The following is a 25,378-nucleotide window of genomic DNA, read 5'->3' as shown; positions in this document are numbered from 1 at the left end:
GTGTTAGGCTCGATCGAACCTACCGATGTGGGCTTGGGATTAACACCCTTACATACTCCCTATTGGTCCCTATGTTGGTACTAGGGCTACCGGCTGCGTGGCAGCAAACCCCTTCCCCCTAATAGAAAATAAGAAAAAGATCGATTTTGATTTTAAGCCCCTATGTTGGCACTATTGCTCTGTGGCAGCAAACCCCATCCCATATTGAAAATAAGATTTATTTTATTTTATTTTATTTTTTTATTTATTTTAGTCCTAGAGGTTCTATATCCAGACCACTATTAGCCAAAACATGTTTAAAACTCTGTTTTAAACACGTTTTCGATTTTTACCGTTTAAAACATTTTTTTCCTTATGCTTCCCAAATATACTTGAAAAAACTTCAGACATCAAGCGCTCCCGTTCTAAACATGTTTAAAACACGTTTAAATACGTTCTATTTTTTTAGCGTTTTTTAAGACTTAACTTGTTAAACATAATGGCTACTTAATTGACCATATCTCTATCTCCTGAACTCTCATCGACCTAATTCTTTCACTAACTTGAAGCTAACTCAATGGCCTATATTTCTCATGGTATCACCTTCAACTCAATATCAATGCATGAACCCTGAAATTGAGATATAAACTAATGTATTTACTGAAAAATGTTTTTAAAATGATGACTCCCAACTCAAACTAAGCATACATTACTCCAAGAGTGTGTTGACTATGTTAACAATGGACAATATCATAGCCGAGCCACATTGTTCAATAAAACTTGGACATGTGTGGTGTATGAATTTAGAATTGGTATCGGATGATATTCAATTATGTTATAAAACTTATAATGGGACATGAGATATATATGCGTTAGTGCTGGATATTGTAGGTGTTTTGAACATTCGATGCAGATATTCATGTAATAATTCCTTAATTTATACGAATATACTACCATTTTTTTGGTCCTATTTGTTTGAAATCTACACGTTTAAAACCTGTATCATTTATTTATTTATTTATTTTTTCGTATAATTCATTTTCCTTTTTTTTTTTTTTTTACCGTTTATTTTACAGCATCATTCCAAAATTTTTACTTTTTAAAACTCGTACCGTCTTTCTATTTTATTGCCATTCCGGTGGTTTTTTGGTACCTAGGAATTCCAGACAAGCAAAATATATCTGATACGGTCTAATCTAGCCCGGTCTTTTAAATCCACGATGAGTTCCAGTCAACGCTTTCCAGTTTCCAATACTCAGGAATTTATGTCGGGTGTGTTCGTTACCCGACCCACATCCCCTCTATTATTGGGCCTTCTTGATGACATGAGGTTCGAGACTACTCCGGAGCCAATGATTGCATTGGCTTCCCAATTTCCAAACCACATATCATTTGTTTGCGCTTTACAAACGCCCACCCACCCCCTTGTCTCTCGCATTTCTTTGGCTCGCCCTTTCTGTAATCTGCACTGAAAAAATGAAAAAGAAGCACGCGAGGCTGACTTGGCACGTTATAAAAGTTGAAGATCAATCAGACGATCATGATTCGATGAAGTCAACTGATTAAACGGACCTGATCAACGATTGAGTAGAATCCGTGCATCTCTTCATAGTAAGTGAAGTGGGTCCCATATGAAGTCAATTTCCCTCGAGGAGAAGAGATACCGTGGACAGGTCAATGACAACTCAGCTTATCTGCAGCTCTTTCTCTAACTAAAGTCTATCTCGAGTTTTGCTTGTGGAAATGGTCTTTACAACTCAGCTTATCTGCAGCTCTTTCTCTAACGAAAGTCTATCTCGAGTTTTGCTTGTGGAAATAATCTTTCTCTCTCATTGTCTACCAAAAAACAAAAAAGAAAAAGAAATCTCAGTATCTCAAAGACTTTCAAGAGTGGGAAGTGGGTGAAGCTTCTTCCTCTCTTTCTGTGATAGCGGCACGTGTCTACGTGTCATGGTGACTGGACAGAAAGAACAACGCGTCCGGATTCTAATGGGTCGCAGACACCATAGCAAAGCGCAAATCGTATCCCAGCCGTTCGTATGGAGATCTGGCGACGTCGACATGACCTTCTCTGACGGTTCTAAAGGTCTAAAGTGGAAGTTGAATGGTCGTGATTAGTTTAGTCCTCTTTTCGCCTCCCTTTCTCCCTCGCTACTCTCTCTCTCATCAGCTGAGAGAAAGGGAGACGCCGAAGAGAGAGAGAGAGAGAGAGAGAGCGCGAGTGAGGGAGAAGAGGGGTTTGTTTACTCTGTACAGGTATGTGAAGATTCTTCTGAAAGTTCGTGCTTTTGTTGTGTTTCTCAGCTTTGGAAACTTGTTTGATCTCTTTTGTTGGACGTGGCTTTCTTCTCTACCTGGCGAGTCTTGGTCTTTTTCTTCTTTTGGTTTCAGTTCATATGATTGGTTATTCTATTTAACTTTATTCTGGTGTCTGATAATTGTTTATGCGTTTTTGGTTTCTGGGTTGCCTCTACTTTGGTTTCGCCGTATTGGGTTTTGTTCAATTTTGGGAATTATTGGATTTCTGTGGTTTGGATCGGAGATCATGGACTTTCCTTGTTGGGATTACTTTGCTTGGTTGACTTGAAATTTTGAGGGTTACCTTGGAATTGATTATTTTTTTGGTGTTAATTTGAAAATTCGGTTGCTTGATATGAATAGGGATTTTCTGTTTGTGGGTTTCATCAATCTTTAATTAAGCTTGGCTTGTAGATTTTGCAGTTCTGAGTGATTATGAAATGTTTGGTTTCACGGTTCTATAGATTTTGGGTTTCATTATTGCAGAGTCTATCTTTCTTTCTTCCCTCAACGTTTGTGCACGTTTCTACACACCAAACATAGTTGCAGGATGTAACATGTCAGTAAGGTTTCTTGATGAGTGATTATGGCTATGTATGGTAGCTTTTTTGTAGAAGAAAACAGAATGTTTGTTTTTGTAAAAGACACTCTGTTGTAGTTTCTTATGCGTTTAGCACAGAGATCGGAAATAGATTTCAAATAGAGAAGGGAAATATACTATGCATAACCCAGTATACAATAACTTTGTAATAGTCATTAAAGATTAATTTATATTAAGTACAAAACGCTAAAACTATCAGAGCTTTCATGGATATGGTCAGTCTTGATGTCTCAGAGTCTCTAACTCAAATTGAGGTTGAGAAATGGATTTTCAGGGACTAATCCAAGAGTTGTAATTAATGTTGAACACTAAGATTGTAATTGTTTTATAGAAATGGGCATAAATGAGTATTTGTCGATTTATATCTATGACCTTGAAACTTTTCATGGGTGAAGATGGAGTCTTAGAGAATATTCTTTTTTCATTATTCTATACATTATGGGGAATATTATATTTTTTTTGGGGGAATGGGGTGGTATTGAGGCGTTAATTAAAAGTCTATCAAGTGCTGGAATGTGACACATCTGAAAATGGATTTATGATCATGTAGAAGAATCCATGTAATATTGGAAACCGATTAGATGGTAAAGCCTTCAGGGAATGTATCCCATTAACCTGAATTTTTTCATACCTTAAGAATTTGAGGGGGGGGGGCTTAGAGAAGAAGGGAAGAATCACAGGGAGGGGAGAAAATTCACACGACCAACCATAACCACAAAGTTCATCCAAATAATTAATTCATCATTCAATTCATTCTACATGTCCATCGACTATAGCCAATATATATAAAATAAAGGCTTGAAATTTGAAACTCTACTAACATAGTATCTAACCTAAACTAGGAAATAACCATAAAAAGAAACTAATGTAAGGGAAATAATTCCCAACTCCTACATTCAAATTTGGAAAATAAAAGGCATGAAATAAAAAACTAAGTAACTACTAATTTTATTTCCAACCCTTGTTGGACCAAAAGCCTAGGCTGAACCGGTTCTTCTTGGCTGTTGGCTTCCAAAGCTGGTCATGCTTGTCCAACCAGGTAAGGGCAGTCATATCTGCATCAACTTTCCTCCTCTGAAAAGAACTTAACTCCGTCGAGTTAGGAAAAGGACTGAGGAGACCGTTTGAAGGAATACACTGAATGAGGAATGATCCCACCATCTTCTTGAGCTTAATTTCAGGGAGATCTTTGGCAGGATGAAACTTCATAGTCTTATTGGCATGCTTGAAAGCATAGATATTAGCATAGCCACAATGTTGTACTTTCTTGTCAAACAACTAAGGTCGACTGAGAAGGATATGGCACACCTTCAGAGGGAGGACGTCACGTTGAATTGTATCCTTATATCCACCAATAGAGTATGTGACCAAAGACTTATCTATGATCTTGAGATTAATGTTGTTCACCCAAGTAACTTTGTAAGGATTTGGATGTAGTCCTGTCTTCAATCCTAGCTTATGAACAGTGTCTTCAGAGACAACATTAGTGCAACTACCTCCATCAATGACTAAGGTTAACAACTGGTCATTGCACTTCACACGAGTCAGAAAAATACTATTGCGACGCCAATCTTCATTATCAGTGGCTTTCTGAGTGGTCAACACATGACGAATGACAAAAAAAGGTTGTTGGTCTTCATCATTGAGAGTGTCATTGACTTCATCTGGTTTACGTTCTTCTCATAAATCAACTATGTCAGAATCAAGTTGCTCTTCGGGAATATATGGTATAGGAGAATCTTTATCAATAAAAGCAACCAAACGGCTGGGACATTGAGCACTGATATGTCCAAATCCATTGCATGAGTAGCATCGAACTGTAAATTTTGAAGAATCAGAAGGTTTATTTGAACCACGCCGAGGGGGTGAGTATGGACGAGTAGGCCGTGAAGATGAAATTTCAGAAACATGTCGAGGTGGAGAATACGGTCGACTAGGTCGTGAAGAGGCTATAGATGTAGCACTAGGTTGTGGTTTGCTAGATGACCTTTTTTGGGTAGGAGGCTGTTGCAGAATAGAACTAGTACCTCGAGGAAAAAGTATCTACAAAATTTCTCCGATTGTAGGGGCGTTTCAGACTTTCCTCAACTTGATACGCTACTTGCACGGTATCTTCCATGGTGGGAAGTCCACTAGATGCAAGGGCAGCACTAAGTTGAGGGTGCAAACCATTGCGAAATTGTGCTACTAATACTTCTTCATCCCACTCAAAATCAGAACGAGTGGCCAAATAATAAAATCTCGCAACATATTCTTCAATATTCAAATTCTCCTGTTTTAATTGTGCAAACCTGAGATGCATGCGTTGCTTGTAATCAAAAGGCAAGAATCTTCGGTTCATGACTTCATGCATTTTAGCCCAAGTAGTGACTAAATCAATGCCTCGGGTTCAGTTCTGTTGTTGTTGCTTGACCCACCAGACTCGGGCCGTGCCTTTCAGTTTAGCCTCTGTAAATAGGATTTTTCGGGCCTCAGTTAACTCGTACCATCTGAAGAATGTCTCTAAGATGTGAATCCAGTCAAGGTATAGTTTTGGATTGTTGTCTCCATAAAAATCAAGGACATCCAATCTTGTTGCCTGTTCCTTTACATCATTATATCTACCAATACCATATGGTGCTGAAGGAGGTGGTGGTGGTGTATGATGTGGTGGCGGTGGTGGTAGTGGTAGTGACGGATCCTGTGGAGTGGTGTTGGAGGAATCCCCAGACTGGATGAGACTCTTTCCTTTTTCTGTTGCCACCAAACGATCAATAGAAGCTTGCATGGATTCCATCATTATCATAATAGCTTCAAATTTTGCATCAGTTTTTCCCTTATAAGAGTTCAGTTATTGAACAATTTCACTATTGGCTACCATGGTGAGGATTAACAAAATAGCACTTAAAGAGTAATGGCAAAATAGTAAATAAATGGAAACTTAAAGGAAAATGACAGTGGTAATAAAATGAGGATATTTAAGTGGAGGGCACAATGGTAATTAAAAGGCAATCAATTTAGAAACACAAAGCAAATATATAGGAAGGGCATAACTGGAAACAATAGTAAAATAGAAATAAAGGAATTAAAATATAAGGAGAGGGGCAAAGTGGAAAAATCATAAACTAAAGTAAGAAAAAGGGAGAAAAGCTCTCGGGGGTGGGGTTTGGATTACCGACAAGAGAAGAACAGGTCTTCTTGCGATGGAACCAGTAGCGATGGGAGAAATTTGGGAAGGTATGTTTCTGTCTCTCTCTTTCTTCTCGCCTTCTCTTCTCCTTCTTCTTCTCGCCATTGAACTCTTTTTTTTTTTTTTCGGTCGGTCTTCTCTCTCGACTCTCTCTTCTTGCTTCTTTTTCTTGTTCTTCTTCTGTTTTCTTTAGGGTTTTGCCAGAAACTTTGGGAGAGAGAAGGGGTCGGTAGGTTGAGTTTTTTTTTTGGATATCTATCTCTCTTGCAGAAACGAGAACAGAAAATAGGGAGATGGTAAGGGAAGGAAAGGGGTGGAAGGAAGTCGAGAGAAAGAAGGGGGACACGGTGATCGATTATGTCTAGAGAAGACAATCGATTTTTTTTTTTTTTGGTTCTCAGTCTTTGTAGGAACAGAATAGAGAATGGGGATGGAGAAAAGAGAGATGGAAGGAAGAAAGGGGATGGGGGTCCTTCGGTTCTGATACCAAATTGATGGAGGGCCTTAGGGGAGAAGGGAAGAATCACAAGGAGGGGAGGAAATTCACATGACCAAGCATAACCACAAAGTTCACCCAAATATTCAATTCATCATCCATGTCCGTTAACTACAGCTAATATATAGAAAATATAGACTTGAAATTAGAAACTCTACTAACATAGTATCTAGCCTAAATTAGGAAATAACCATAAAAGGAAACTAATATAAGGGAAATAATTCCTAACTCCTATATTCAAATCTGAAAAATAAAAGGCATGAAATAAAATACTAAGTAACTACTAATTTTATTTCCAACCCTTGTTGGACCAAAACCCTAGGCTAGACCGGTTCTTCTTGGCTCTTGGCTTCCAAAGCTAGTCATGCTGGTCCAACCAGGTAAGGGCAGCCGTATCTGCATCAGAATTTCCAATAATGAGACTAGATTTGTAGAGTTGAAATTTCTGACTTGAATCCACGCCTAACAATGGCTTTGTCAACATTATTTATGCACACCACTGTTTAAAGGAAAGGAAGAAAAAAGAGGGTATCCTGCTTCTTAATGATTGCAAGTCCTCAAAATATCTTAAGAAAAACTTGCTGAGTGTTTATTAATTAGAATGAGAACAAAGTGAAGCTGATGTATCTTTTAGTGTGCCTCCTCATCCATAATCTGAAGCCTTTAATTTCGAAATTTTGTTAGAGGAATTCTATTCCAAATTGTAATATCTAGGGAAATTTACAGGCCCACCTCATTATAAAACACTACGTTACATTACTGACAATTACATTTGCCTCCCTTGCCGTCTATGTCCATTAGGGAATATCTGTTCAGGTATGATGTCAGTTAACTAATATTTTTTTAAATACCAAACTACCCTTATAAAATATGAACTACCAACTCTGCTCTTGGCCTAACCAGCTCTTATCCCCCTTTTCTCTTTCCTTTTCTTCTTCTTCCCCAAAACGAAGAACTAGAACGCTTGCAGCGAAGCGTGTTCATGGCAAGACAAAGGGGCAATGGCCCTTGCTGGAACGTGAATTTGATCCCCATAAGCACGGTGTCATCAATACTAAATCAGACTTAAAATTCGATCAATCCTTCCATTTATGTATGAAGTCGTGACCCATGCAATGAATTTTGAAATTAACTCATAGGCATTGGGATTGGCGAAGGAGAACTGGGATTTTCCTAAATTAAGGGAGAGAGATATGAAGATGGAGGGGACAAAAGTAGTTAGGTTCCTGCAACAAATGTTCAATACCCTGTTTTGTATCTAGACACTTGTAAGTTGTGATGTATTCTCCAAGCTTCTCTGGTATCAAATGGATCCTATAGTCATCCTATACCTGTGACAATGTGATGGTACCTCCATTCAAGAGAAAATCCAGATTAGTGGAGCTAGAGACAGGAACTTAGTAGCATAAACACCAATACAGTTTTGGCCACGGGCTCCATTGGCCAAAAGAACTAGAAATCTTTCTAGTAAAATCTGCAGCGGCCACCTCTTGCATTGCATTTTCTGTAATTACTACTTAAGTTCATTTCACTTGAACCCCTCTTCTTAACAAGTTTGAGTAGTTCTTCCCTCCTACCAAAACTGTATAACTCGTACCATGCATCTCTATGGGAATACTCACAGTCGACTTGCATGTCTGAACAAAATATTTCGTATTGGGCAAAACCAAATGGTGCCCGAATACGGTGAACAAGTGATTTCCAATGACCTTGCTTGCGCAAGTAACAATGAAAGCGAAAGAATGATACCCAAAGGGAACCGGTCTAGAGCAATTGTAGAGGAAGAAGAGATTGATTTCCAGTAACCTTGCTTATGCTGTTTGATGTACTGGGCGATTTTAATTTTGGAAAATGGAGATTCGGAGCTCTTCCGATCGGGTTTTGGCATTTCCGATTTATTTGTTCTTTGTCCAAACTTAACTAAGTCGGTTTGGGGTTTTTGTTTTTGTTTTTTTATTTTTATTTTTAATTTTAATTTTTAATATATATATATATATATATTTGTTTCGAAGATATAAAAGCACAACCTTTTCTGCTTATATTCAATTTTTTTTTTTTTGGGAGTTCCTCATTCCCACGTGGCAACATTCCGTTTAGAGCAAGGTTTAAACCATGGCGAACCAAAATCTAACAAAACGATTATCTTTCCTCCTTTGTTCTCTAAAGTTCAACGTCCTCAACCTAGAAGTGCTAGAACCAACCAAGTTACTAATTTTACGTGATTGTCTTTTCTCCTTTGCCAGAGGTTGATGCATCCTCAGGTGGCCAGAGTGAGTTGCAGTGATGGATTGTCGCTTGCTCGTAGGGAAGGAGCTCGATTGCAAGGAAGAAGAATGCTTGGTGCTCCTCTGGTCTCCATGGTAGAAGGGTTGAGATAGTTTGGGTTGGATTATATATGTTTTAGGAAAAAGGGTAAGATTGACAATTCAAATTCACACCTAACAGAGATTGACGAAAAGGGATCCAAGTGTAATTTTCAGTAATGTAGGGGGTGTTTTTGTAATAGTGGCATACCTTAGGGGGTGGGATTGTAAATATCCCTAATATCTATGTAGTCCATATCATGGCCACCTTGTTGATTTCTCTTTTTCTGATGTACTTATCACAAGTAGTATTAAAGTAGGATGGGTGAAGTGGAGAGGTGCATCTAGAGTGTTGTTTGATTGATGTTTTCCTTTAGAACTTAAAGCTTCTATAGGACTGTCATAAGGCCCAAGGATTAAAGTATCGGTATCGGTTGCCGTATTGGTCAGCCAAAATTAAGATACGTATCGGAGGGTATTGTATTGTATTGGAGATACGCTAAGATACGTTAAAGATACGCGCATAAATGGATAGGAAACACTTTTTTTATACACTTTTACATAAAAAAATAGTTAAAAAAAGCTATATATAACATGTATTATGCATAAACACTAAATTGAGGGTAATAAACTGAGAATCCAAGGTTTGTAGTTGTACCATAAATGTAAAATCCTTGTTTCCAATCTTGATTTCTACTTTAGTTAGTGAGAAAAAATGGCTGGCAGTAGATTTGGAAAAAAAAACCCCTAAAAAAAATTATTATTATTTTTTTTTTGAAAAGTGACCCATCTTGGCCATTATATGATCGTAGCGCACCATATCGGTCGATACATACCGATACATACTGAAATGTACATTTTAGCTCAATTTTTAATTCTCCATAGAGTATCGGTACGTATTGGTGTGTATCGTATCGTATTGGTGTGTATCGGTGATGTATCGGTATGTATTGTAGGATACATATCGATACAAAATGATTTAAAAAATTCCATGTATCGTATTGGTAGTATCGTATTGGTAAGGGTCGATACAGATACGTATCAACCGATACGGTACGATACATATCAATACTTAAAACCATGGTAAGACCGACTAATGTATGGGGTAGAATGTTGGGCAATCAAGAAGCGTAACATAGATAAGTTAAGTGTAACAGAGGAGAATGGTGAGTTGGATGTGCAGTAAAAGTAGAAGAGATGGAGTAAGGAAGGACTGAGTTATAACTGATCAGGACAGGCTCTGAGAATGATGTTTAACATGGTATGACCATGTTCAATGGAGGCCTTTGGATGTCCCAGTAAGGAGGATTAATCATATCCAGATGGAAGGAGCTAAAGGAGCTAGGGGCAGGCCTAAAATGACCACAGATGATGTTGTAAGGAAAGACATGCGGAGGCTAGGTCTTGACCCTATTATGACCTTAAGCAGAGCTGTTTGGAAGGCAAAGATCCATGTAGCCGACCACTTTTAGGTGGGATGTTCCTATGTTTTTGCTTTGTTTCTTTCCCTTTCCTTTTTTCCCTTTTCTTCCTTTTTATTTTTATGTTACCCTCCTGCGGATCCATGTAGTCGACTCTGTTTAGTTGGGAAAATGCTGAGTTGTTGTTGTGATGTGCTTATGACAAGTATGCCAGAATATTTTTTCTCAATATGAATTTCTTAAGAAAAAAAAAAAAAAAAAACTACAAAGGACAACACCCTTATGATATCTTAGAGATGACATTGTAAATGCTTTAAACTACCTTTTGGTTACAAATACTTGAGATTACTTTAGGTAATACTCCTTGTCCCACAATGACTGTCCCCTTGAAAAAACTCAAAGTTTAAGGAAAGGTGGTTAAGGCATTAAAAACCCATCTGTTGTCCTCAGTTGTCCTTCTATTACTCAAGAAAACATTTCTCTTCAAATTCGATAATAAATGCAAAGTGGTAATAAATGCATTATTAATATGGTAAATTTACTAAGAAATTATTGCTTAATTTGGGTGATGGACAAAATTTTTTTAAACAGCCAATAGACTGTCTTGGCAGGAAGGAAGGAGTTGAATGTATGATAAATAAATAGTCTTGGATTTGTGTAATTTGGAGGGGTAATGGATGCATCACACATTAATATGGCATACAAACCTAACTTTTCATTTATTTCAAAATCATGGGGAGGGTCTAAGATCCCTTATACTTATAATATGCTGTAAGCATAACATAAACAAGGAAATAAATAAAAAAGGACGTCTCCGACATGTAATAAAAGGGACTTGTACAGCAGGTAAAGAAATGGAAGAAAGTTACTTTGCTAGCTAGAAGAATCTAGCCTTAGATATTACAAATTAGAAACTACTTAAAGAAACAAAAGATAGCTGTCCTACCCCAGACAAGACTTACTGATTGAACACTTAATGGGCCGGAAGTCTGGCGCATAACTGGACTAAACTTCCCGCCCAAAAGACTGGCCCGATACTGATGGCCTGCTGAGACCAATTCTTGCTTTCATCCTTTGAGCTACATCACTACCATGCATGAAATAAAAAAGGATATTCATGGATTAAAGTATATTTGCACACAAAAAAGGTGATTTAATGAAAACAAGGGGAAAACTGTGATGACAATCATTTTGAAATAACTTTTGAGTTTTTTTGCAAGAATGATTAATGTTAATTTTGGATAAGTAGACTATGAAAACAAGGGGAAAACTCTTTCGTTCTTTATTTAGAGTTTCCAGGCCTTTTTCCCCATTATGTTTAGCAGATTGATGCTTTTATTTGTGTTTCTTTTCAATTTCTTCAAGATCCTTAGTATCCCAATTCTCATCTCTTTTGTGTTCTCATACTCCTGCTGCTATCAGGTTGTCTCTTAATGGTTGGATCCTTCTAAAAATTTTCATTCCTGGACTCCTGAGTTTATTTACCAACTTTGGGATTGTACTATCTTTCTATGGAACGAAATGTGTCCTAGGGTCTGCATTGATTGGGGTTACTTTCACGTTCAGTTATAAGGTTTAGTTAAGGTAATTTCTGAGTTGAATCTGGAGTGAAATTGCAGTATCATTAATATAAGGATTTCTGTGTACAAGTTGGGCTGTTGATTATTTATTTATTCATTTTTTGGAGGATGGGGAGTTTGCTAAAGTGATCCATTGTTTATACACTGCGTGGCAGCCTCAAAATGGTCTCTCTTCATTTATGTATTTTTGCTTGAATTGTTCAGTTTATATTTTTAAGGAATATTCAAAAAAGATGAGGGGTTAATCCTAGCTTAATTTGGAGTTGATATAGCTAGTGTGTATGCGGGCTATACCGGAAGCTTTTTATCTATTGAATGTCAGTTTCAGCAGTCCAATACTTTTGTGTGTGTTAATGGTAGGACTGTAAGCTTTTTGTTTTTGGTTCTGTGTTGCAACAGAAATTACTTCTTCACATCTGACATATTTTATCCACATTTTTCTTTAGCCACCTACTATTAATCCTTCAGCTGCATATATTGGCCTCCATTCTACCTTCCTTCAACTCCCAAACTCATAGAACCTGCTAGCCAACTGACTTTCAAACCATTGTGTTATCACATTCCAATTACTATGCCACCAAACCATGTTATAAACCAAATTCTCGGTCTCATAATTCAATGTCTCACACAACCAGCGGCTCTTACTGGGTCACAGACCCCACTTCTGCTTCACTTTTGTGGCGCACGTGCCAAATTGTGGGACAAATTCTCCTACATAAATGACTTTGGATTAAATTTGTACTTATGATAGGCATTAGGATTGTTTTCAGGAAGGCACAGTTGTTCCCATTGTCAAACTTATTTTGCTTTTCATTTATTGGTTGAGAAGTCAGTATTTTTTAATTTTATTTGCTTCTTTTTGTGGAAGACAAAGAAGCATTTTTATTTAATTGAACATGGAATATGTTGATCTCCTCTTCTAGCTGTAGTTTGTCTTGATAAATGCCACTGCATATTGGATTGAATTTTTTTTTCTTTTACATTGTAATATTGACATCTATTAATTGATTCCTGTTTCATCACAGGACAAATGCCAGCATTAAAAATGAAGGCCAAATCTAACCCCGAGGGTTTAAGAGGACAAAGTCTCCAGGTGAGCAACAAATCATGTAAAATATCGAAAAGTTCATCTCAGCAAGTCAGAATATCTCAACAAACTGCAGAGTTGGACACTGATCTTCAAAATTCTCAGGATGGTAAGCTACTGTAATTTCAACTGCTTATATAACTTTCCAATTTGGCAATAGGAAGGGTTAAGGGAGGAAACTAAATTATTATGAATTGTTATATCTTTGTTCTCTGGTTTTTTCAGTTGTCTGAAGGGCTACTGCTTAAATTTCTACTTATAAAGTTCGGATATTTCTTTTTCATCGTCTTCGTTTTCAAAGATTCAATTTTTAATGATTTGTTCTGGCTGCCTATTACAGCTTGGATTTTGATCCAGATATGGTCCAAATCAGATTTTGTTATAGTGATTCCACAAGGTTTTGATCGGGTCCTATAAAAAGTGATCCAATTCATACTCGGATAAAACTTTTGATGTTACCCTTATCAGATGTGATTAAAATCATTTAACAACTACATGCATAACATCTGATATGTTAATTTAAGAATATTTCAGGCTTTAATATGTTTTCTTTCGAGACTGACATAAAAACGCCGTTACATATCTTCCTTTTGTTTTTTTTTTTGGTCATGAGTCCATATTATATTCTGTAAAAGTTTTTTAATAATCCTTCAGTAATAGGGTACCATGTAGTCAGATGGGATCTGCATTCAGATCACTGAATAAGAAATACTCAAATATTCAACCTGTTGGCAGCCTGTGTTCTTCTTATGAAGGGAATATATATATATATATATATATATATTTTTTTTGAACAAAGAAATTGTACTGTGAAATTTTATTCATTGATAACCAATTTTTATTATCACTGCAGTTTATTCCAACTTCGAAGCATCTCTACAGGGGATGGGATGTGATGAAGTTGTTGATGACCCAAAATTGGTCAATGGGGCAACCCTTCAATTGCAAGAGTCATCATTGTCTTCAGTTGATTCTGCAGCTGTTTCTAGAATGGTATGATCTCAAATTTAGCAGTTGTACAGTACTTGCGATCACAAAATGTATCATATATTTTATTTTGTGTCATTTTGTGCCTAGAGTGCAAAATTATGATACCAGGTAGTCATGAATATGGAAGGTTGCAAAATTAAGTCAATAAATATAAAGTAAAGCAGGAATTAGTAACTATCAAAATAGTAATTAATAGATGGGTAAAAGACCCTAAAAGGCAGCATGGCCCCTGTGCGCAGACATAGTAGGTGGTGAAGTGACTGCCACACCCTCATTGGACAAGGAAATCCCGCCCCTCTTGATGTTTCTACTAGTGCTCCTATTGGCACTCGTGCTGGTGCAGGGTCACGCTGCCTTGTAGGAAACCTTATACCTTAATAGATTTATAAGTAGAAAATAGGAACTGAGACAGAACTTAGAAATAGAACAGAAATAGAAGGTAGGTTCAGAAATCAGTAGACAAAAAATAGTAGCTCTTTAGAAACTTTCAGAAATTACAACTAGCAAAGAACTGAGAAGAGAAACTGGAAACTAGGATTAGAAACATAAGTTCAGAATGATATCAACAGATTAGTAAACCATGCGAGCAGAGTTCAGAAATCAGATATAAAAAAAAATAGAAGCTCAGATTTGAAAGCTTCCAGAAATAGCAACTAGCAAAGACCTGAAAACAGAAACTGGGAACCACGATTAGAAACATTAAGAATGATACTGACAGATTAGTAGACCATGCGAACAAAATTGAACTAAGAAGGTGAGAAACTTCAAGCCACTGGCAGGGTAGGGAAGAAAGTCTAGAAAATTGGAAATTAAAGAAGCAAATTACAGTGCGGTTTTCTGAAAAGTGATGCAAGAACTCTGGCTTTGAAATCAGATCTGGAAACTAGAGTAAATCAGATCTGGAAACTAGAGTAAACCAGAAAACAAAGTAGTGTAACTGGAGATTAGATGGAGCAGAAACTGGTTAACAGAATCAAGAACTAATTTCAACAGACCAGAGTAAGAACTTGTATGTACATTAACAAAAGAATGCATAAAACTGACCTGTTTTACTGAAGATAGAAGAAAGAAAAAGATGAAGATAAGAGGGTATGAACCAAACTTCCCACCTTGTATTCGGCTGGAATCATGCCAGCCTACCTTGGCATCCTACCAAGGGCTTCACTGCATCTCACAACAAAGGAGCCAGCCTACCTCGGCATCCCACCAAGGGCTTCACTGCATCTCACAACAAAGGAGCTCTGAATCTCAGAGTAAACAAGCAAGCTGTGGTTGAATCTCAAAAGCATGGGGGGGGGGGTTGTGTAGCCCCTTCTCTTTATTTATAGAACTAAGTAATAAAAGAATTAGTAATTCTTCCATGCACAGGATAAGGAGAAGTCTCAATACAATAGGACTCTTGAAAATAGAAACAAAACAGGGCTAGAACTTATAGTAACAATTCCATCCTTAACAAGAAACTAGACATCAACAGTAACTGTTGGCTGTCATGACGTCTTAGTGGCTATCATGATGGCTGTGAGCCTGTGACATTGCTAAATTGGCTGTCACGCTGGCTTGGACAGCTGTGTTGTCACAACAACAGTTTTCTTTTTCTTTTTCTGCTGGAATTGATGTTGATTGAGGCTGCAAGAGAAGGGGCCTGCTGGTTCCTTTGGACCAGGTCCAATGTTGGACCGGCCAGCTTCCGCTTTGGCTCCATCTACCACAGCCCATAAGGGAAGCTGGAAAACAATGTTCACGGGTTACTGTTCATGTGAACAGTAACACCTGCAGTTTTTTTTTTTATCCTCAAAAGAAGCTTCTAGAAGATCCCCAGCTGTCCCTTAATGTTGAAAAATTGAAGCTTCAAAGGAGTCATCCAGCAGCCATCGAATTGGCCTAGTAGAGTAGGATTTGTTTTAATTAAGTCCTACTCCAAGAAGGATTTGTTTTAATTGCTTTATTCGAGTCCTACTCCATGTTGGAGTCTTAGGTTTATTTTTGGAAAGTCTTATTTAGAGTACTATGTTTTTAAGTTGTTTTTGTTGGACAAAGTCATTCATTAATTAGGAGCTTAAGTCCTAAGCTAAGTAGGATTTCTATTATGTGTTATCCTAAGTTAACCAGGTTCCTATTTTAATTTGGAGTCATAAACCTCTATAAAAGAGACATTGCTGTAACTTTTAGACAGAAGCTGAATAGATGAAAATTGAGTGTTAACTCTTGGCTGAGAGAACTGTTATTTGAGAGGGTGAGATGCCTAAAATAGCAGGGTGACATACCCAACCCAACCACTTCTTCTCCCCCTTCTAATCTTCCATCGATTCTCTTTTTTCTCTTTTTTCCTTTATCTGAATTGTGAGAGTGATCTATGAGTAATCTGAACATTGTTTGAAGATCATCTTGAAGACCAGCAACCATCTGAGATCAAGATCAACCCAAATCAGCCAATCGACCTTTGCCAGAATTAGGGTTTTGGATCCTAATCGACTTCCCCAAGAACCCTTAACCTAGAAGCCACTTTCTGGAGACCTTTTAGGGGTTTGTTGGGGACCCCAAGGGAGGAACTTGACGTGTTGTGGAGCTGGTTCCTGGTTAATCTGTGAGTTATTCAAAATCTCCAGATTTGATCTATTTTTTCCCTAATTCTGTCCACAGACATATCTTCCCAACCTGAAGAGATCTTGAGCCACTGTTTGGAGGTTTTCTTAAGCATCTTCAGCCCTACACTCGACCTGAATTCGAGCTCTAGCAGAGTTTTGCCTTAATTTGGGGTTTGGTTCCAAATTTGGTTTTCAGTTTTCTTTGTTATTTGGCTTGGTTTTATTGGAGCTTTAAGAAACATCATTGGGGGTTACTGACCTCTCAATACCCTTAAATTAGGAATTCTGCATCATGTAATCTATGAAACTCGCTTTTTACTTATTTGCGCTTGCTTTAGTTGAAATTTGACCAATGAGATGGGTGTTGGGTCTATCCATGGGCCCACCCGCATTAATCCAATTACGACACATGGCAAGAAAAACATGACCTCAAAAATAAAATCTCATTAATAGGTATATATCCATTTCTATTTTGTCATTGTATCTTAAGACTACTACTTCATTTCTTTTGTTATATGAATAGATTTCTTCAATATTCACTTTAATTTAAGGCAAAATTTTTTGTGGATGCTTCCAAGGTGGTCTTAACGTGGTATCTTTGGATGGACACACTTCATTTTGGATAGTTGGATAGTTAGGGAATGGTGTGGACTGGACAGATTTCAAATTTTAGATCCAAACTCTTACATAGACACTCCCATGTAAGGAAATACTCTCCTATGTATATCGATGCATCCCCTCTTTTTGGTATTCTAGAATTTTTAGTGGTTTGTTTTGCCACTTGCCAATTCCATTTGGTCTAAAACATGACATGTAAGCAGGCGATCTGGGTTTTACATATCCCCAAAATTTTGGCCCCTTTAGATTTGACACATGGCAAATCTAAGTGCCTGCTCAAAGTTTCCATGTTGGAGCACCTTCCACCAAAACTGCTACCTTGATGTAAAGAACATATAAGGGATTTTAACAAAACCAAATGAAAAGTACGAAAAAAGGATCTGAATCCATTGATAAAATCAAAAACTGAAAAATAATAATTATAGCGATCCAATCAGAAGAGGGGGGAAAAGAAGCAGACTGGAGATTTAGAACTAGTGACTTTTGCTATCATCTCTAAACTTCTACAACTTACCTTTTCATGAACTGGTAGAGGACAATATTCTCCCTTGAGGATGATTTCTTTCCCCTTTCCTTGATGTGGTTCTTCTGGTTGACTTTTGGTTTCTGATAAAGTCTTGATTATGACTAATGATGAAATTGATTATGTATATAATAAATGTTCTTTTACTAGCAGGATTTCCCATCAGCCTCATGCAATCAAGACTTGGAAACAATCTTCTCACCTGTTTTGGAATCATCCTCATTCCCTTCAAACTTGGAAACAATATTTTCACCTATTTTGGAGACCAATGAAGTTCACTATATACCAGAAATTTACAACTATGCAGGTACTAAAAGCTTTTTCTGTTGAACATAAACTTCCATTTTGCTTTGTAGATTTCTTTTCCTCTCCCTGTACTTATTATCATTTGAAATATTTCTAGTTGACATTGTGAAAAGACTTTGAATACAAATTGGTTATTTGGTGCACTCATATTGCCGGCAGGATTTTTGTGTATCATTACATCTTCTTGGTATCATCTTGTGTATCAAAATTGGAACCAACAAGAGAATATAAGCTGAATCAGGAAAGATGCATCAGTAACCGTGTTTGGACAGGTTGATTTTGGCCTGCATGACCAGACCCTATAGCAAATGTATGCTTCTGCTAGGATTTTGAAGTTGGTTTCGAAAGCCTGTATGCTTGGAAATTGTCATATTATACTCTATTCTATAACCCAGGCTGCCAGCTCCAAGTTTTATGATCTTAACATAGCTTCCTCTTGTTCTGACTCCCAAGGAACAGAAATATTGTTTTTTCCTGGGGTACCTTTTTCTTTTGTTTAGATCCCCTTCTTTGGGCTGATCTTTCTTTGTTTCCCTCCCCCCTCTTTGGGGTTGATTTTTTTCTTCTTTCTAGTATTTGTCAAGAAATTCAATGTCCAGGATGGTTTATGTCAGGTTGTGTGGATATAAACAGTGGCTACTGAAATCTGAGCCAATCCAAGAAGTAAAATCTGCAAGAGCCAGAAAACAGAGCCCTAGGCCTTCTAGTTCATGTTCTAAACCAGCAGTCATTAAACTCCTGGCAACTGAATGGCCCAACATCTGATTTGGCCAACTAGTAGTGGCCGAATATCATTTATTTGTTTGTGTTGTCATTTTGACTTTTTTCTGTACTTTGTTTTTAAACGGTACTGCTCATGTCTGCGTGTCTCTAGCTCTCCCAGTTCAGCAATCAACCCCACCAGGATGGCTGGTTTTACTTGACCTGACCATTTTCCGACTGGCCTTATGGCCTTGATGTCAATCATTAAGTTTTCTTTTCTGTTAGTTTTCTTCAGTTTCTATATATGTTTACCATGTGACTTCTGACTCACTATTGAAGTGTCCAACCCCAAACTTAAGCTACTAGGTGGAGAGGCCCAAGTGGTATATGTCATCTAAGATCCCTGAGTTATTTGATGTGGGATCTTTCCCAACACTCCTCACATATTGCCCCTCTTTTGGATAGCAATACACGTGGCATGTGTGGCCCCTCTTTGGGTGGCTGTATACAAATGTTTAATTTAACATAATGAGCCTGGTGCTTTCATACCATGTTGAAGTGTCCAACCCAAAAGATTAAGCTATTAGCTAGAGATGCACAACTGGCATATGAAGTCATCCAAGATCCCCGATTTGGCCGATGTAGGATATCCCAAAACTGAGCTTTAAATGGAAGCTTGCACAAGTTTGTCTTGATTTGTTAGAAACTGTAGGCAGTTATCAAAACTCTATCTAAATAGAATTGTTGATGGACCATTTCATATATTGTTGGGTGTTTAAATGATTTTCAAGGCATTCCATGGTAGAAAAGTAACTAGATTGATTAAATGAATATCTCCAGGATATGTTGTTGAGGACCTGGTGGACATAAAAAAGTTAACAAGAGAAATGGTTATCATGATCAACTGATTTTCTTTATAGAAGAGATTAATGAAACTCATTAACATTACTACATGTTACCAAGTGCTTGAAACAAATTTGTCATCAATTTGTGCATTTATTTGATAACTATTTACTTGTATATTTGGATGACTAAAACAATGATGAGACAAATCTTCCTGATAGTTGCTAATGTCAGTTTAGTGGAGTTGTATTTCTTTATTTAAATGGTTCTTGAGTCTTTATATCCTAATCTAGTCTTATTCAAACTGGTTAAAATAGTTTATGTTTGGCAAATTCCAAAATAAATAGGGGTGAAAGAATGCTACCTGCTTTCATTCCCCATTCCTGGACACATGGGAAAGTGGAGAAGGGCTTATGAAAAGACACACATGCCCCCGCATCAACTTCCCTATGTGTCTGAGCATGGGGAATGCAAGCAAGTAGCATTCGCTTTCCCAATAAATAAATGAAAAACAGATAAAATTTTCTTTGATAGGTATACTAAATAAATAAATTTAAGTTTAACCAGATTGAAGGAGTTGAATTATAGTTTGTGATGTTAGGGCATGACAACTGATGAAGGTGGTAATGCTGTAAAGCATATGAGATTGCTTCCTGTTTCACCTAAATGATGCCACTTGCTGTGCATTGCTTCACCATTAATTCTGATTCATCACTTATCCATATGATAACCCCTTGATCTATAGTAAATTTTCTTAAGAAAGCTTGTACATTATTGTTTATTTCTTGCTTGTTTACTATAAATTAACTTATTTTTAGGGTTAAAATGTTGCCCACTGATTGTACCTGTTTTTGATAATCTTTTGCTCTATGGTCTGGTCTCCACGAATACTCTTGCATGCAACCTAGAAGTTTTCCTTTTGACGATCTCCATAAGTTACTCCTTACATGGAACACAATTAGGGATGTGAATATCATTAAGAAGTAATCTCTTCCCAGATGTTTCATTGTGGTCCCTTTGCTGTGAAGACCATACAGTATGCTTACCATTTTATAATTTTTCAGTTGGGAGTGATGAGGAACCTGATGTGCCACATTTGATTTCTGACGAAAGTGATGATGGTAGCAGTAGCTCATGTGGATATCAAACATGCAATATATCGGATTTCTTTATGTCTGACATGAGTCCTGCTGGTTTATCTTTCTATGGGAACGTAGGATTTGATGATGTTGCAGAGGCCAATTCCTTTCTTGGTTACAACTGTACGGATTCTGATATGACATCTGATATGACTGAGAGATACATGATACTACCTTTCCTTGAGGAAACTGCCAGACCAAGCAACGTACCTGATGAAGAGTTGTGTGAAGAGGTGGTGATGAATTCAGATGATTCATGTTTGTATCTGGCGATCCATAAGATGAAATCCTCTGGCCAGGAGCCTGATGTTAACTCTAACTCTGTTGACTCGGATGAAGGGGATTGTTTTGAGCCACATTTGTTTATCAAAAACTTTCCTGACCTATCTGATGTAGTTCCATCATTTAGGCCTATGTTGTTGCCAAAGGAAACACGGAAAAGGAAGTCAATCACCCTAGTACTTGATCTGGATGGTAAGGAAGCTAGCTCACAATTCCTGTCTCCTTGTGGTCCTATGTATTACATTTTAGTTTTATTATCGCATCTAATTCGCAATCTTAATAATTAATTTCTTCATGCTCCTTTGTGTGAGTGCAACATGAATTGAACATGGTTACATGAGCTTGATAAAAGATCTCAAATAACATTTGGGGAAGTATGCTAAATGGTCTCCAGGCTTCAGTACATCGTTGGATCCTCTGGTCTTCATAGTTCTGGTAGTTGCATAAGAAACAAAGAGTATTTTTCTGTATGTCTTTCAACTTTCACTGCTAGCTTGATATGTCAGCTACATATCAACCGAAGGGGGTAGCGCAGTTGGTGAGCAACGAACTTGGTACAAGCCGTAAATTCGGACGTCCTAAGTTCGACTCCCACTAGGCACACTTTGGGCCACTCACACGGGGGTGTTTAGTGCTCTTCACTGCTTTCAGTGAAAGTTGAATGGTTCTCATTCAACCCCGGTATGACCTGGTTCATGCGGTTGTGGGGTCATTATGGGCCCTTGGGATTAGTCAGGCCGAAGGCCTGGATGCCTGTCGTTAGCAAAAAAAAAAAAAGGCTACATATCAAGCTTCACATGTTCTTATTCCTGCTTGCTGAGTTTTCTGTCATTTTATTTCTGAGTTCTTTTATCTTTGGGAATATTGATAAAATAATGTTTCTAAATTTTCTTAAAACTGGTTCGCATCTGTACAGAAACACTCGTTCACTCGACCTTGGAACAGTGTGATGATGCAGACTTCACCTTTCAGGTTTTCTTCAACATGGAAGAGCACACTGTTTATGTGCGACAAAGGCCTTATCTCCAGACATTCTTGGAGAGAGTTGCAGAGATGTTTGAAGTTTTTGTCTTTACGGCCAGTCAAAGCAACTATGCTGAACAGCTTCTGAATATACTGGATCCAGAAGGAAAGCTCATCTCTCGACGTGCTTATCGTGAATCATGCATTTTTTCAGATGGTAGCTACACTAAAGACTTGACAGTGTTAGGAGTTGACCTGGCAAAAGTTGCCATAATTGACAATTCACCACAGGTAATATGTTTCTCCTTGGCATGCACAAACAAATCTGCATTCTTTACAATGTGCTAGATTAAAAATGAGATGTACAATAGGTTTTAATTTTATTTGAAACGCTTGTCATAGAATCATGAAAAAGTCATCATTAGGTCTTTATATGAACAATAAGCATTGCTGCATGTGTCATAAATTTAAGTGAAAATTGAGTGGGTCAGATGTGGTAGTGGCCTTATACCGAGTGGGGCAGATGTCCCTACTGTTTCTTCCATAAGGTTTTAACATCAAATTTTGTTGCATCTGCATAATACTGATTACTGAAATGTGAAAATTAGTCCCAGTAGTTTGACTAACAATATGTTTCCCTTACAAAACCATGCTTTTGATGAGGTTAGCTCCTGACTATTGAAGCTTCTTTCTCTCTTCCATGATTTCAGGTTTTCCGGTTGCAAGTGAATAATGGGATCCCTATTAAAAGTTGGTTTGATGACCCATCTGACCGTGCACTAATTTCATTGCTTCCCTTCTTAGAGACGCTGGTTGATGCTGATGATGTCCGTCCTATCATTGCAAAGAGATTTGGTAATACGGAATAGCAGACCTCTGTTCTCTTCCTCCGTTAGCTTAAATTTAACAATCCTGCATCTCTCTTCTCTCCTCAAGAAACAGTTGGATACATCGATATATTAAATCCTCACTCCCTTTTGAGCTATCAGATAATTAATTATACGCCAAGTATAGCTTATTGAGTTGACCTTTGGTATTTGCCCATCTTTCTTCCCTACTCAGAACCGGGCCTAGGAACGACCAGCAGTCGGGGCCCGCAAACGTGAGCTTTTAAGGTCATTTTTCGCTCGTGTTTCATGCGTGCCTGTATGAATTGCATAAGTCATTGTACGCTCTCTTTGAATAGTCGTATTCATGTCTTCTGTCTAGATCTAGTTGCCTAGAATTTCTTTTTTATTTTTTACTGTGCAGATAAAAGTGCAGTTGTTTCCATACGGGTGTGTATATGGATGACTTTGCAGTGTAATAAAGCTGTCGTGGACTGGTTTGCTTCTGTTTGTTGTGAAATATGGATGTGATGAAATTTCTGGTTTGGATATTGTTATTTCTATACTCTCTGGAATTGCATGATCCTCTTTCTCCTTGGGTGGAAGAGAATGATGGTAATTCTGCACTATATTCATTCACAACAATGGTTATTGAATGGAAAATTCTCTCTTGAATTGAAAACATTGCTCCTCTCTCATTAGTCACTTTCTCGTAATATACTTACATCATCCACGATTATTTTATGATTTGAATTTAGAAAAGAAACATGATAAGATTTTCTTAATTCAGAAAGGTTAAACAATTTCTGTGAGAAAAACTGGTGCTAACATGAGAGTTGCTTTGTATTAAAATTGTTATTGATATCTAAGTCATATTAACATGGTTTTGGTTCTTATTTGGTGAAAAGAACATAAAGTTTTCATATATTCTGTTCTCTGGATCTTATTGATTTGACTAACTATTTCTTGGTGGGGTTTGAAAATATTCAATGACATGAGGCATGATTGAAGTGTAAATTGAAGAAGTATGGTTTTCATTGCAGAAGTAATTAAACAGTGGTGTATTTTGATTGTCAATTTCTCCAGTTCAGAAGTGATAAAATTGCTTCTTCCATAAACAAAGGAAAGCAAATTTTAAACTATAACTATTTCTTCCTCCCTCACTGAAACAGTGCATATTTGCATTTTAATGGGGTGAGAATCTACAGATGGTCTGAGATAGTGTCTCCACCTTCAGTGAAGTTTGGATGGATGATTGGGAGACAATGAATTGTAATTTAATCGAATCAAAGGATTGTCACAAGTTGATGAATAAATGATGGTGGATTATTAGTAGTTGAGTCATGGAAATGGTAGGGAGATCTTTATGAGAATGCTGAATTTGTCAAATTGAGGATGTGGATTGTGCAAATAAGCCCACGGTTGGAATCACATCACAAGATTGCAGTGAATTAACCTGACATCTCCTTAACATGAGTGGTGCCCTGTTGCTGCTCTGGATTGCCACTGTTTTGTGTGAAAGTTGAATGAAATGGATTTCAAGATTTGAGCTCATAGTCCAATTATGAGATCTGTGATGGTGGGTAGATTAAAGACAGGTTTCCATGGAAAGCTAACCTCTGTTAAGGTATTTATAGGCCCCATTGGGCTAACCTGAGGTGTAGGCTTGTGGTAGTGATGATTTATAAACCTCTGCAATAGATACCATGAAATGGTGCAGAAACTAGATAAGGAGCTGAGACTTGGAGTTTGTCTGGGAATTAGTTGCCAAAGTTATTCAATTGCAGGGTTATGGAGAGAGAAACAAAAATCAGATGATAGTTTAGGTGATTCTTGTTTCTGGATTGTAAACTGTGAAAAGGGTTTGAAAGTGTACTTGGGATGCTTGACAGACTACAAGAATGCTGAGGAAAGTATCTAAATAGTATTATGATTTGATTTGGTTCTAAGGCAGAGATGTTTTGATGTTTCTAACTCATTCGGTGAGACAAAACGTGGGACCATCAGATGCTTAATTGCTATGCTACACATGATAATTGGTACTTATTGCATTTCACTAACATTGGATTAGAATTGACAATCAAATAACTGGCCCTGTTTTGTATTTTGACTTGATCTGCAGGTGATTCAGATTTGGCAAAGATCATTACACTGGCCTTCACATTGCATAGGTGATAGATATGTAGAATTGTATTGCTGACAATCATGCTTTATTAGATTATCCAGTTTATTTATTTTATTTATTTAACTATTAACAGAAGCAATGGAGTTGTATGTTTTTATTGACAGAAATGTTTATCCTCCATGTTGTTAGTGGAAGTTTATTCTCTGTATGTTTCTTACTATTAGCGGGTAGCCACAAGAAAACCAAGATAACTGATGTATATATGTTCCCCAATTTTTTTGGTAGCTTGATCGATTTGTTCAATTTTATACTCTTGAGGTGGCTGGCTGAATCCTTTCCTTTTCTCTTTCCTGATACATTATGTGAAGTGGATCTGTTCACCCATGGCTGTGTGTAGATCTGTGGTTGAGCGCTTTTTTTTTTTTGGTAGTTGTGCTAGTGTAATATCTGGGGTTCTTCCATTTTAAGTGCATAGCTTCCCTTGGCCCAGGTGCCCATTGGCCTCATATGGTAGCAACCTCAGTTCCCCCAACCACCACCA

The 25,378-nt window shown here is 37.4% G+C and overlaps 1 protein-coding gene across 6 annotated transcripts; it reads left to right on the top strand.

Moving 5' to 3' along the window:
- Positions 1-2,077: 2,077 nt before the first annotated feature.
- LOC122093947 (CTD small phosphatase-like protein 2-B) lies at positions 2,078-25,045 on the top strand. 6 transcript variants are annotated; one of them, XM_042664508.1, is made up of 9 exons: positions 2,078-2,235; positions 8,787-8,955; positions 12,873-13,043; positions 13,788-13,927; positions 17,801-17,957; positions 20,566-21,114; positions 21,839-22,176; positions 22,596-22,740; positions 24,835-25,045. In XM_042664508.1, exons 3-9 carry the CDS (start codon positions 12,878-12,880, stop codon positions 24,885-24,887), a joined length of 1,548 nt encoding a protein of 515 aa, XP_042520442.1. In that variant the 5' UTR covers positions 2,078-2,235; positions 8,787-8,955; positions 12,873-12,877; the 3' UTR covers positions 24,888-25,045. The 6 variants fall into 6 exon arrangements, with proteins under 6 accessions (XP_042520442.1, XP_042520444.1, XP_042520446.1 ...); XM_042664507.1 differs by lacking the exon at positions 8,787-8,955 and adding an exon at positions 11,690-11,851 and having other exon boundaries at positions 2,080-2,235; XM_042664510.1 differs by lacking the exon at positions 8,787-8,955 and having other exon boundaries at positions 2,079-2,235; positions 17,804-17,957.
- The last annotated feature ends 333 nt before the right edge of the window (positions 25,046-25,378 follow it).

Source organism: Macadamia integrifolia, chromosome 11 (genome assembly GCF_013358625.1).
Source record: "Macadamia integrifolia cultivar HAES 741 chromosome 11, SCU_Mint_v3, whole genome shotgun sequence".
In the NCBI taxonomy this organism is placed as follows: domain Eukaryota; kingdom Viridiplantae; phylum Streptophyta; class Magnoliopsida; order Proteales; family Proteaceae; genus Macadamia; species Macadamia integrifolia.
The sequence above is the reverse complement of the archived record's forward strand: the minus strand, read 5'-3'. Positions and strand labels throughout refer to the sequence as shown.